The sequence below is a fragment of the Dictyostelium purpureum genome, assembly GCF_000190715.1.
Source record: "Dictyostelium purpureum unplaced genomic scaffold DICPUscaffold_68, whole genome shotgun sequence".
Taxonomy (NCBI): Eukaryota; Evosea; class Eumycetozoa; order Dictyosteliales; family Dictyosteliaceae; genus Dictyostelium; species Dictyostelium purpureum.
The window spans coordinates 82,703-96,993 of record NW_003519405.1 but is presented as its reverse complement, the minus strand read 5'-3'; the positions used below and the strand labels follow the sequence as shown (position 1 = coordinate 96,993).

The window sequence follows — 14,291 nt, the reverse complement described above, 5'->3', positions numbered from 1 at the left end:
ATAATGAATAACAATAATAATAATTATAATATGAAAATTTATGATGCAAGCCAACCAAAACAAAATTTTTTTTGTGCCATAGGTTTGAAATTTAAAAAATTTAGTAAAAAAATTATAACATTACTTTAATATACCTATATATAAGTTTCTATAATATATAGTAAGTATTTCATATTAAATTTTATCTATGATCATTCTTCAAAACTAACTCTTTATTTTTATTTATAACAACTCTGAGTAAATTCATCGAAATACACAAAAGTTTTTTTTATGTATAGATAAGTAATTGTTTTCTTTATCAGGTAATATGTTTTTCATTAATTCTTTTCTTTTTGTATGAATGAAAAGAATTTATGTAATGATATACCCTTTTAAATAAATTTTTACTTCATTATTTTGGGGAATTCCAAAAAGGTTTTAAAAAATCAAATATTTTAAAAAAAAAAATTAATTTTTAAAATTTTTTTTTTTTATTTTTTTTTTAAAAACCAAAGATAAACCTTATAAACCAAAAAAATAATCAATCTAATAAAATTTACTTTTATTTATTTTATTTTATTTTTACCAAACATTTTTTTTTTTTTTTTTTTTTAAATTTTAATTTTTTTTTTTTTTTTTTTTTTTTTTGGGTAAAATTTAATTTTTTAAAAAAATTTCTTTTACCCCCATTATATTTCATCTCTATCATTTATGTTTTTATATATATCATATATGTGTGTTAATAACAAAATAACCATAATAGAGGGGAGAAATAACAAATAATGGAAGATATTAAATTATTATTAAATAATTTAGATTATTTAATATCAGAACTAAAATCCATTGATATCATCAACGTTAGCGAATCTTTAGAAACTCTTAAAGAAAAACTAATAGAGATAAATGAATCACTTTGTGGCAGCGGTAATAACCTTGAGGAACTTGATAGGGAATTTAATTCAAGTATTGATGATTTTCAAAATCTAATGGTTCACTATGGGTTGAAAACAATATTTACAAAGACATTAAAAAAAAAAAAATCAACAACAAACGCTGCAACAATAGCGGCCACAACTACAACTACAACCATTATATCCTCACCAACAAAATTAAACAACAATAATAAATCATCACAATATAGTATATTAGATTCAGGATTATTTATATCCAAAAAACCAACAATAACACAAACCACTACACCACCTTTTATAAACGATAGTCTACATCAACTAATTAAATTATTAGCTTTAATTCAAATGTTTATAATTAGAGAGCAACAACAAGATCAACAGCAACCAGAAATACCCATTGAACCTATCGCATTTTGGGTTGGTGTCTCAACATCATTAAAAGAACTAGACGAGTGCAAGGTTAAATTGATAAATAAACCAAATATTCAGATGTTAATTTCCTTTTTAAAAACATCAAAAGAATATTTAAATTGTCCAGCCTCTTACTTTAGAATTATAATAGATAACGATATCGATATTAAAAGTATTACACAACTATTAGATTGGTTAAAAGAGAATAGCAATAATAATAAAATTCCAATAAATATAATAGTTAACAATCCAGCAAACACTAATCAATATTTACAATTTTTCAATTTAAATTTACCAATATCATTATCCTCAACACTACCACAATTTAACTATTTCATAAACTCAATGCCTTATAAGAGTAAATCACATCACCACAATACAACAACAACAAATATAATAAATAACAAAAAAAATAGAAATAATAATCAAGATATTAGTACAAATGCTCTAGAAACAGACTCTGAAATAGATAGCGATAAAAAACATACAATTGCAACACAAAAACAACAACGTGAAGATGACTCTACCGATGAGGATTCATCACCACATGATGAATCATATTCAACATCACCACAATTTAAACCAACTCTTCTCGATACAAAAACCGAAGCAACAATATTAACACCCAAAACAAATAGATCATATACAATTAAAAACATGAAAGCATCACCACAACAACAAAAAACCAAACTATTTACAACAAATGAAAATATAACACCAAACAAATGCAACAATAATATTAGTGTCAATTCTACCCCTTTGAATCAGCAACAACAAATACTACAGCACTCACCAACATCTCCATCAATTTCACCATCTTCCTCATCAACCAAATTAGATCCATCACTTTCTCGTATTCATTATAAAACCTCAATGTTTTCGCAAGCCAAGCCTATTGGTATAACCACAGGTAGTGTAACATCAACTCAAATTCATTTACGTGATGCATTAGATAACCCTGTGTCAACGATTGCCACATCAAACCTAGTTGGATTTGGTCCAATTTCATCAGCCCCATTAAAAATTCAATGCGATGGGCCGTTACTATCGAATGGTGATTCAAACTATCCAATCTATACATTTGTGACTGGACCAGGTATATTAGGTGTTAGTTTTTTCCCTGTACAACATGGTACTTACCAATTATCAGCATCTATTGATGGCAATCCAATTAAAAACAGCCCTACAATATTCAAATCCTCATCTAGTGGAGCTATAAGCCCAAATGAAGTAAAACCACAACAACAGCAACAATTACATTCAAGCAAAACAAAAATATTTCCATCACCAAACAATACACCATCATCATCCTCAATAAATACCTCAAACTCATTAGAAAAAAAAAGAAAATTACCATCATTAGATTTTGATTCAGAGCAAATTGACTTATTAGATTTTGTTGAATCGGAATTTGAAAATAACAGTAATAGCGAAAAAAAACCAAAAAGCAATACCAATAGTGGATCAAATAGTTTAAACAATAGTATAAATAATATATTTTTTTCAAGTAATAAATCAACAACTACTATCATAAGTAATAATAATAATTTCAACAATAATGATCATAACACCGATATAGATGATTTAATAAATAATGTAACCCCAAGATCAAACCTCAGCAACAATAGTGATAATATTAAAGATAACATCTCAATTAATAAAAATGTAGATGATAATGGTAACAATAATAATAACGATTTTGATAAAAAAGTATGTGATTTTGTAAATACTTATAATAAAAGATTTAGTAGTAGTGGTAATAATATTCCAATCATTAACAATAATGATAATAATAATAATAATAATAATAATAATATTAATTGTAATAACAATAATGGTGATGATAATGGTGATAATACTAATACTAATACAAATAAAAGTCAAGAGAAAGAAGAGATAATAGAATCAACTCTTTTGGTAGAAGATGAAATCTCTCCTACTCTACAATATGATGAACAACTACAATCATCATCATCATTAAATGATAATAATAATAATAGTATAATTGTAAATAGTAATTCCAAAAGAAATAATAGCGATAATATTTTTAATGAAGAAATAGAGGCAACTTTACCAACATAATAAAATATTCTTATTTTTTACCAAATAAATGTATTTAAATTTTTTATATATATCTTTTTTTTTTGTGGTGTTTTTTGTGGTGTTTTTAATTTTCAGCATATTAACAAAAAAAAAAAAAATTTAACTCTAAATGGGTTATATGTGTGATAATTATTATTGGAGATTTTGTTATTTAATTTATTTTATTTAATTTTTTTTTTTATTTTTTTTTTTTTTAAAATTATTTAAACAATTTTTTTTTTTACACACCTTTTTTATTTTTTAAATTTCTTTATTAAATTTCTTTTTTTTTTAAATTTCTTTTTTTTTTTGATATTTTTTTTTTTTATTATTTTATTTTTTATTTTGTTTTATTATTTTAAAATTTTTTTTATAAAATTTAGTTTTGTAAATTTCATCTCAATACTCATACAACCGCACTGGTCGAAAAAAAATATTTTTTTTATCACCAACAATACGCACCAAAAAGAAAAAAAGAAAAATTTTAAAATTTTTTTTTTTTTTTGAAATTTAAAAAAACCCAACAAAGCAAAAACAATAAACGCAATTACATATACACACAATAAATAATAAATAAAAGATGATGTCCACAGAGAATACAAATAATATAGTTACAAAGAGTGATAGCGATGGCATACCAATTTTTGATGGTGGTGAGTATAAATTTACAACATATTTTTTTTTTTTAAAAAAAACGAAAAAAAAAAAAATAAATTTTAGCATAAAAAAATCAAAGAAAATGACTAATAAATAATTTTTTATTTTATATTATTTTAGTTAGAAAGAAATATGATGATAGTACTTTTTATGGAAGATTTCAAAATTTTAGAGATATAACCGACCCAAGTACAATGTTTTGTACTTCAAAGGATTTAGAGGAATCAAAAACATTATTAGATAACTTTAAAAAAGGTTTAGTAAACCCAATAACCCACAATAAAGAACTTTGGAAAGCAAAGAAAAGTAAATATCATTTATTAGGTTTGAAATATTCATAATATACTTGATATTAACAACAGTAATTTCATTTATTATATATTATAGTCGTTGATGCAACCATTCACCCAGATACAGGTAACCCAATTGCATTACCATTCCGTATGTCTTCATTTTTACCAATTAATGTTATAGTTTGTGCAGGTTTAATTTTACCAAACGCATCAATCGGTACAACCATATTTTGGCAATGGATTAATCAATCATATAATATAGCATTAAATCACGCAAATAGAAACGCAAGTAATACAATGTCAAATAAACAAATTCTTGAAGCCTATGGTTCAGCTGTTGGTATTTCATGTTCATTAGCTGTCGGTTTGGGTTATGCAGTAAACAAATTACCAATCGCCAATCAAACAATATTAAACGGTTTAAAGATGATGGTACCATTCACTGCTGTTACATCAGCTGGTATTGCAAATGTTTTAATTATGAGAGGAAATGAAATGGTGTATGTAGCTTATATATATATATAGAAATAAGATAACATAGATAATTATAACAAAATAGAAATTTTTGATATTAATATTTTATTTTTATAAAATTTAGTAATGGTATTGATGTTAAAGATAAAGATGGTGTTATTCATGGCAAATCAAAAGAAGCAGGTAAATCAGCAGTCTATAAAGTAGCATTCTCTAGAGCAGCAACATCTTTCCCAGCATTATTATTACCACCAATGGTTATGTCATTATTTGAAAGAATGAAATTTGTACAAAAATATCCAAAAGTTAAAATGCCATTAAACCTTGCTGTAATTGCTGCTATCTTTAATACATCACTTCCAGCTGCAATTGCAATGTTCCCACAAGAATCAACTATTTCAGCAAAAGATTTAGAACCAGAATTTAGAAACATTAAAGATAAAAATGGTGAAATAATTAATGAATTTATTTACAACAAAGGTTTATAAATAATAATATAATATAGTCTTATAGTAAATAACCAATATAATAGTAATAATAATAATAATAATATGATAATACTTTTCAAATATATATATAAGATATTCTTTTTTTTTTTTTTAATAAAAACTATTATCTTTTTTAAAATGTAATAATTTAATTTCTATATTAAATTTTTACCCACACAAAAACCAAACTTTTAAATCTATTTTTTTTTTTTAAAATATACAATTTCTAATTTTATTTATTTAAATTTTATTTTAATTTATTGTTTATTTTTTTTAGCTTCTTTTTCTAATTTCTCTTTTTCCTTTTTCTTTTCTTTTGCTTCTTTTTTGGCTAATTTGTCACGGAAGGCTTCTGCTTTTTTATCACCTGCTTTCTTTTCTTTAATTCTCTTTCTAACTTCTTTTGGTAAAGCATCATAACATTTGAAACATAATGGTTTACCATCCCATTCCATAATTTCTTTACCTAATAAACATTCACAACCTGTACAAGTGAAATGGTCACGATGATAGATTTTACCAAAAACTTCAACACCCTTATCAACGACTGGTTTGGAACATTTGAAACAAATTCTACCAAAAAATTGATGATAATGAGATTCGCAATATGGTTTGCCACCATGTTCACGGAAAGCACTACCAGCAAATGGTACCTGACATGTTGTACATGTAAAATGCTCTGGATGCCAAACTTTACCTAAGGCAGTAATGGAACGGCCAACAATTGGTTTAGCACAAGAACCACAAATATTTAAAATTTGTTTTTGATAATCTTCGTAACAATAGAGACGACCTTCATATTCGTGACAGGTTTTACCAACATTAAATTCACAACCGCACTCTTCACAACGATAATGTTCAGAATGGACTGGTTGACCTTGTAAGAGAATATATTCGCCAGTAATTGGTAGTTTACATTTGGAACAAATTTGTGATTTAGCTGCTAAACGCTTTTGTCTTGCAACTTTACATGTGTTACAATAAACTTCTCCGTCCTCTTCTTTGTATGGTTTACCACGAAGCTTATCACCACAACCTGAACAACTGAAACAATCTGGATGATATTTATTTCCCAATGCAGTGATACATGTATCTTCAATTGCTTTGGCACATGCATTACAACGTGGGCTGAATAACTCTAAATAATCATTTTCGCAGTACAATTTAGCTTCGTGTTCGACGAATGATCCTGCGAATGGTAGCTTACAATAGGTACAAACAAAATGTTCTGGATGATAGGAACGTCCTAATGCATTGGTTGCTACACCAATAATCATTTCGTTACATGCTCCACAAATTGGACCATTTGCTTTAACTAAACGTCCATCTGGTGTAGTTGCTGCCAATTGAATGGGACTTACTGTACCTAATCCGTCAATATAAGATGGCATTGCTTGTTGTGAGTTCATTGGTGGTGATGATGATGATTGATGATTTTGTGGAACCAAATTTATAGTATTTGTAATACCGCCTGAATATTGTTGATTGTTTTGATTTGATTGTATTGATGGAGATGTTGTTGCGGCAAATGATAATCCTGGTCCGCTACTAATTGGTCCTGGTCCGCTACTAATTGGGCCCGGTCCACTACTAACCATACCTGGTCCATTACTAATCATACCTGGTCCTCTGCTAATCATACCTGGCCCTGTACTTACCATACCTGGCCCTGTACTTATATTTGCTCCTGGTCCTTTAGATACTATTCCACCACTTGTATTTAATGCTTGATTTTTAAAATCTGCTCCTGGTCCTGTTGATAAATTTGGATCTTTAAACATGATTGGTTGTGTAGTGGTTGTAGTGGCTGAAACTGATGGAGGTTGATCATTTCCTTGATCGATTAACCCCAACTCTGCCATTAAATCATCCATTTCTGCTAAAACATTTGACATTTTTTATTTATTTTTATAAATTATTATAAACTATAATAATTTTTAATGTTTGGTATATATTGATTTATATTGTAATTTTATTTTTGATGATGTATGAATAAAAATATTATATGAATAAAAAAAAAAATTTTATTTGTGTTTTTTTAAAATTTAAATTAAATTAAAAAAAAAATAATATTATTATATTTTGTGTGTGTTTGTTTGTGGGTGATTATTTGTGTGTTATAAATATAGTACAGTTTTTTTTTTTCCTTTCAATTATATCTATATTTTTGTATATTTATTAATATAGAATTTAAATAATTAAAAAAGAAAAATAATTTTGAATAATATGAATAAAAATACAAGACTACTATTGTGTTTTAAAATAAAAAAATGAAATGTGAAAAAAAAAAAAAAAAAAAAAAAAAAAAAAAAAAAAAAAAAAAAATTCAACTGATTTTTAAAAAAAAAAAAATAAAAAAAAGAAAAATAGTTTTTTTTTTTCAAAAATTTATTTATTTTAAAACTTTAATTGAGTTGGTGTCTTTATTAGTTTTAAAAAAAGCAACCATCCAAATTTTCTTTATTTTTTTTTGATTTTGTAAATACAAAAAAACAGAAAATAAAAAAATTTTATTTTCTATTTTTTTGTATTTATATAATCAATAAAAAAAAAAAAAAAACTCAAATAAAGTTAATTATCTCTTTTAACACCAAACTTTTTTTCTTCAAAAAACTGTCGTTGTCTAAGAGCTATTTATACAAAAAATAAAGATATATCTTTATTTGTTTTTCTTAAATACCCTTTTTTTAAATATATAAATGTATATTTAAAAAAAGTGAATTTATAAATATATGAATGAAATTTTTCTTTAATTTATTTAATGTTTATATTTGTCCATTCCTTAGCATTCAAATATTGACCATCTATCCCAAGGTCACCTTGATTGGTAAAAAGAAATAGTTTATTATATCCGCAAATTCCCCCATTTTAATCAGTAAAATCATAAATGATAGGATGCGGAATAGTATTCGAATTGTTTAATCAATAATATTTTCATTGTATACCAAGATTATCGTTGTTTTGTTTGTGGGATAAAAAACGAAAAAAAAAAGTTTTTATTTTTTTTCAAATTTCCCCAAAAAAAATATTTTTTTTTTTATTTTTAAAAAATTTTAACGAACTAAAAACAATAAAATATGCATTAATAAAAAAGTTTTGGTCTTTTTAAAATATTAATATTAATTTTTTTTTTCTAATTATATAAAACAAAATAATAAATTGTTTTGCTTATTTAGATCATAGGGTAAATTGGTATGCTTTTACTGATTATTTTGAGGCATTTTTTTAAATATCTTTACTTTTTTTTAAAAAAAATATGGTATACTTTAATAATAAAATGTATTGTTTATTTAAATATTTATTATTTTAATTTTTATTATCATTTATTGGAATTAATAAAGAGTTTTCTAGTATTCTGTTATCTTTTGGAGAGTCTTTTGAAAATATTTGTGTAAGATTTATAGTTTTCTTCTTTTTTGATCTAATTTTATAAATATAGAAAGAGATTTCGACGGTTACATTTGCTACTAAATTTGCCACTAGTATACCAAACATTGTAAATCTCCAACTTATTGGTACTATCAATAGTTGCGAAAACTCCCAAACGGCCTCTGTTGGTACAAATAATAATAAAATAGTTGTTGAAAATGCGATAAGATAAGTAATAAATAAAAACACTAAATAAAAAAAATAATCAATTAATTAATAATTTGTGCATTATTATTATACATGCTATATGTAGTATTTTACTTACAATTTGTATACAATGGTTTTAAAAATGGTTTACCAAATGAAAATGTTAATAACATTATTAAATATTGGAATGAACCATAAATAAATAATGAAGTGGTGATATAGGAGAAAATATTTTCTTCATCTATAACATCAGCGTTATACCATTTTTTAGTTTGAACCAAAAAGTAAATACAGGTTTGGAAGGCTATACAGACAGCTATATGAACCAAAAGTGATCCAACAATAGCACCGGATAAAAGTCTACCAGATGGACGTTTAATAGATAATTTATTGCAAGGTTTAGTCATACCCATAAACAATACTAATGGAAAAATCACCCAAAGATCTTGATAGAGATACATCCAATTACCTAAAACCGATGCATTGAAATATAAAAAGATTACGGTTGTGAACTGAATTAATGAATACATTCCCATAAATTGAAATAGCTTGAATGAGACAGCCAATGAGGCACGACCTTCTTTAATAAGAGATGGGCAACATGAAATATCTGTAATTGTTGAGGTAAATGGAGCAGCAATTGAGGCTTCTGTTTCAGATAATGAAATACCAACATGGGCAGCTTTTAATGCACCACAATCGTTTGCACCATCACCACACATACCAACATATAGACCAATTCTTTGTAATTCTTCTATGAGGGTTTGTTTTTCATCAGGTGTCATACGAGAATAAACCACACCACGACGGAGCATTGTAATGAATCTAATTGAGCCTGTTGCAAGATAATGATTATAAATCAATTTAAATACTGGACCAGTGATAATAAAGTTGTAGTCTCTAACCATTTGTTCATCACCATCTAAAAATAATGTATTTGAATCTAGTTGATGAATATCACCTCTTTCTTCTCTTGAAACATGCTCCCATGATATCTCTTCCTCGCCAGTTGCTGGATTGTTTGAAACTATGCCCATAAACAAAATTGAATGTTTCTTTATAATACCACATTGTTTAGCTACACTGGTTGCTGTTAAAGGATTATCACCTGTTACCATAACTGTTCTAATGTTTGCTTTGTGAAGTGTATCAATGATTAATGGTGATTGGGATTTCATTTTATTTTCCATAATAATAAAACCTAAAAATTGTAAATTTGATTCCGATTCTTTACGAAGTAATTCCCTTTTTGAAAATATTTGAGTGGTATCCCAATGTCTATAGGCACATGCTAAAACTCTATAACCTTTTTCAGTATAAATTGCCAATTGTTGATCATAATCTTTTGGAATGGTATTTTGAACACAAAGACCTTTAACCATTTCTGGTGAACCTTTTACAAAGCTATAGGATGGTTTGTTATTGTTTGCCATTATTGTTGTGTTTGATGAATTGCTACGACCGCTGTTATCTAATTGAACAATAACACTCATTCTCTGAAGTTTGGATTGAAAATCGAAATTTTCTAAATAGCTAATGGTTTCTGTTGATTCAATACAATCATCCAATGGTACTACAATAGATTGACCTGAAGAGCCTGGGGAGTCAACAATTGTTGATTTGGTTGCAGAAAATACTTTGATTTCTAATGGATCACCTGAAACTTGTCCGTTGATAATACTAAGGGAGTGACATGATGCCATTAAATATTTAAATATATTGTTTTCCTCATCTGGTTGTTGGTCTTGATTATAAAATAAACCCTCTTCTAAATATGATATGTTGTTAAATGAATAGTTGCTATTATTACTTGCATTATTAGAGGCAGTAGTATTTGCAGCTATGCTATTTAATGAGGGTGATGAGACTGGGGAAAATGAGTTTTTGGATTTGAAACTTAGTTTTGTGGTAATGATACCTAATAAATCTAAACCTTCTTCGGTAAGGGTACCGGTTTTATCGAAACAGAAAACTTGAATTTTACCAGCCATATTTAATCTTGGAGGTGAGATACAATAGATATTTGTCTTTTTTAATCTTGATAAACCAAAACTTGTACCAACAGTCATTGCCATAGGTAGAGCAGGGGGAATTACAATTGTAATTAAATCTAATGCACGCAATACAATAGTTTTACCGTCGACACCCAACTGATTGAGACGCCAAACTGATAAAGAGAAGCCAATCAAAGCCAAGAAACATAGAACACCGACAAACTTGAGGGACTCTACAAAGAATTTGAAGTGAGATTTCTTAGGATAGAGAATACTTAAAATTAATTTGCCTTTTGTAGTTTGGAATGAAGTATCTCTTACCATACCCAATACTCTATCTTCGGTGGAGGAGGACGACATTAACTTTACAACAATGGTACCACCAAAAACTAGAGAACGCTTTTCTTTTGATAGATCTTTAACATCGCTTTGATAATTCAATTGACCATTATTAAATTGTTTAATTTCATCATCGCTTAAAACACTATATTTTGTTACGGGAATAGATTCACCAGTTAGCATGGATTCATTTAAAATAGCTTGACCAGTTAACAAAACTACATCACATGGCATAGTGAAATCTTGTCTTAATTCTATAATATCACCAGGTACCAATTCGGTAGAGGAAATAGTTTGAATTTGATTATTTCTTAATACTTGAACATCACACACAAAATAGGATATCTTTTTGAGTGATAGTAAATTTGATCTGATTTCTCTTAAGCTTACAACAGCACTAACGGTGGCGATGATAAAAATTGCTACTGCATAATAGTAATATTCTTCAGCCATCCATAAACAAACACTATAGATTTGAAACATAAAAAACGGATGTAATACCTCTTCCAATAGCAACTGCGGTATATTTTTGATGGGAAAACTAATTTCATTCTTTCCAAATCTTTCAAAAATCTTTTTATAATTTTCACTAGACAAACCACTTTGAATTAATTTCAATAGTTCGAATTTTTCATAATTATTTATCAATTTGCTTTTTTCAAATTCTTTTAAATGTTTATTAAAAAAGAATCTCGAATATCTGAAAACAATATATTTTTCATCCTAAAAATTAATAGTGATAGTTTTTTTAGTATATATTTTAAATACTATTATTTATAACTAAAACAATCACTTACATTATTTAAATAGTTTACTTTACAAAATTCGGTTCTTGAGTCTTCACTATAAACCAATACAAAATTTGATTTTTCGAGTGAAGCTTTTTTATATCTTAAATTTACATATAGTTTATCAAACCAATAGTACACCAAAAGAACTACGCCACCAGTTAATAAAATTGTTAAAAAGTAAATGATTTCACCATAAATTGTTTTCTTGTAACCAATCATTCTATCTACATTTAACATATCGTCACCAAAGCTAGACTCTTGATTATTTTCTTGTTTTTCAACTTTCTTTAAATATGATAAATCTTGTTCTTGTTGATTTGAATGTTGAATGTAAACACCATTGCTTGATGATGCTCCACTGTGGACATTATCATTATTTTGGTTAATTGTGCCAGTATTGAAATCCAGAGAGGTAAGCATTGGATTTGATATATTTCTTTTTGTCCCAAAAATTGAAATTGGTGACATTGACAATGAATTGTTTTCACTTTTCTTTTTTGATTGATAATGATGACCCATTGAAGACTCATCTTCTGATGAATCTCCTGATGAGTCATATGATGAATTGTGTGATAGAAGAGGTGGTGATTCTTTATACTTTGACTTTAATATAGTTGGTGAAGTTGGAAATGGTGATGATGAGGATGAAATATTTGGGGAAGATGATTTTTTTGGCATTTGTTTTCCTCCATCATTGATAATTACGGATGTTAACATACTTTCTTTTTCACTATAGCTACTATTTAAATCACGTAGTTCATTTTCTTGATTATTTTCGTCAACTATTAATGGTGGTGTCATAATTTGATTTTCATTTTCGATCATTATTTATTATTATTTTTTATTATTATTACTATTACTTTAAAATTTTATTATACTAAAGCTATTTTAATAATATTTATTATACATATTAAATAAAATATGAAAGATAAAATTAGTGGTTATTTTTAAAAATAAAAATAAATGAAGAAAAATATAATGAAATTAAAATACTTTAAAAACAAATATTATACTAAAACCAAGTGAAACAGATAGAAATTTTGTTACATTAATAATTATAAAACAATAATTTATAATTAAAAAAAAAAATATGTAAATATATATCTGTTATGTTGTTTTAAAATTAAAATTAAAATAAATAAAAAAAAGAAACATTTTTTATAGATTGAATGCAGTTGTGTGTTACTATATATTAGTTATTTTATTAAATGTTCTTTTCTTGTTTGTTGTGTATATACTGTGGTGGGTTCAATTATGTGTGTGTGTGTGTTTATATATGAAACTAGGGGAGGTTGGTTTGTGGGTAAATTTAATTTTTTCCTTTTTTTTTTTTTTAATCATTTATTTTTATCATTACTCTGTAAAACAAATGTTATAAGTAATAATATGTACAATTATGTAATAAACAAATGAATATGTCGTAAAATATAACGATCTTTAAATAAAAAACAAACAAATTTACATTGTAAAAATTTTAATTAAAATAATGGAAACAATTAAAACTATTAATGTTGTTATTTGTATTATTGTTGTTAATTTCCAAATTTTTTTATTGTTGCTTTTAATTTTCTTTTAAATACATACCGTTAAAATATTAATATATTTAAGCACAAAAAAAAAAAAAAAACTGTGCAATATTTATTTTTGCCTATCGCAAAAAATATGTAATAATTCCTATATTAAAAAAAAATTAATAAAAAAAAAAAAAAAACAAATTAGAAAATATAAAATAAATGTTTAAGTACTTTTATTTATAAAATATAATAAATAAAAGAAATTAAAACCAACTTTATTTTTATAATAAAATAAAAATTATATTGGGCAAAATGAGAAGAACTATATTACTATTTATTTTTATATTTAATATTAATAATAATAATAAATTTATTTAAGATATATAATACAATGATTGAATTTATAAATAAAATTTTTAAAAAAATTTAAATATTAAAAAAAATAAAAAAAATAAAAATCTCTCTTTTTTTTGGATCTGGTCAGCACACATAACTAATTCTTTTATTTATAAGAAAATATAAATAAAATTATATTTATATTAAAAGGCTACTTACTTATAATAGCCCAATAGTTGAAAGTCTATCTGTAATAATAATAATAATAAAATAATTTATAAATATTATAAATCTATAAAATATATAAAAAATATTGTTATTTTTGCTTACAAAAAAAACTGAATAAAATTTTTCAAAAAAAAAAAAAAGAAATAAAAAAAAAATAAAAAAATAAAAAAAAAATAAAAAAAATAAAAAAAATAAAATTTAAAAAAAGCAATCGTTGA

The 14,291-nt window shown here is 25.4% G+C and overlaps 4 protein-coding genes across 4 annotated transcripts; 2 read left to right on the top strand and 2 right to left on the bottom strand.

Moving 5' to 3' along the window:
- Nucleotides 1-761: 761 nt before the first annotated feature.
- Nucleotides 762-3,383, top strand: DICPUDRAFT_77276 (uncharacterized protein; the record flags this gene model as incomplete). Its single annotated transcript, XM_003286348.1, has 1 exon — nt 762-3,383. One exon carries the CDS (start codon nt 762-764, stop codon nt 3,381-3,383), a length of 2,622 nt encoding a protein of 873 aa, XP_003286396.1.
- A 580-nt stretch (nt 3,384-3,963) lies between these two features.
- Nucleotides 3,964-5,295, top strand: DICPUDRAFT_77275 (uncharacterized protein; the record flags this gene model as incomplete). Its single annotated transcript, XM_003286347.1, has 4 exons — nt 3,964-4,036; nt 4,161-4,346; nt 4,428-4,833; nt 4,932-5,295. 4 exons carry the CDS (start codon nt 3,964-3,966, stop codon nt 5,293-5,295), a joined length of 1,029 nt encoding a protein of 342 aa, XP_003286395.1.
- A 257-nt stretch (nt 5,296-5,552) lies between these two features.
- Nucleotides 5,553-7,237, bottom strand: DICPUDRAFT_54237 (uncharacterized protein; the record flags this gene model as incomplete). The annotated part of the gene is made up of 1 exon (XM_003286334.1): nt 5,553-7,237. Exon 1 carries the CDS (start codon nt 7,188-7,190, stop codon nt 5,553-5,555), a length of 1,638 nt encoding a protein of 545 aa, XP_003286382.1. The 5' UTR covers nt 7,191-7,237.
- Nucleotides 7,238-8,534: 1,297 nt separating this feature from the next.
- Nucleotides 8,535-13,669, bottom strand: DICPUDRAFT_97366 (uncharacterized protein). The gene is made up of 4 exons (XM_003286333.1): nt 13,580-13,669; nt 12,002-12,878; nt 8,990-11,927; nt 8,535-8,912 (listed from the first exon to the last, which is right to left on the bottom strand). Exons 2-4 carry the CDS (start codon nt 12,818-12,820, stop codon nt 8,602-8,604), a joined length of 4,068 nt encoding a protein of 1,355 aa, XP_003286381.1. The 5' UTR covers nt 12,821-12,878; nt 13,580-13,669; the 3' UTR covers nt 8,535-8,601.
- Nucleotides 13,670-14,291: the final 622 nt, after the last annotated feature.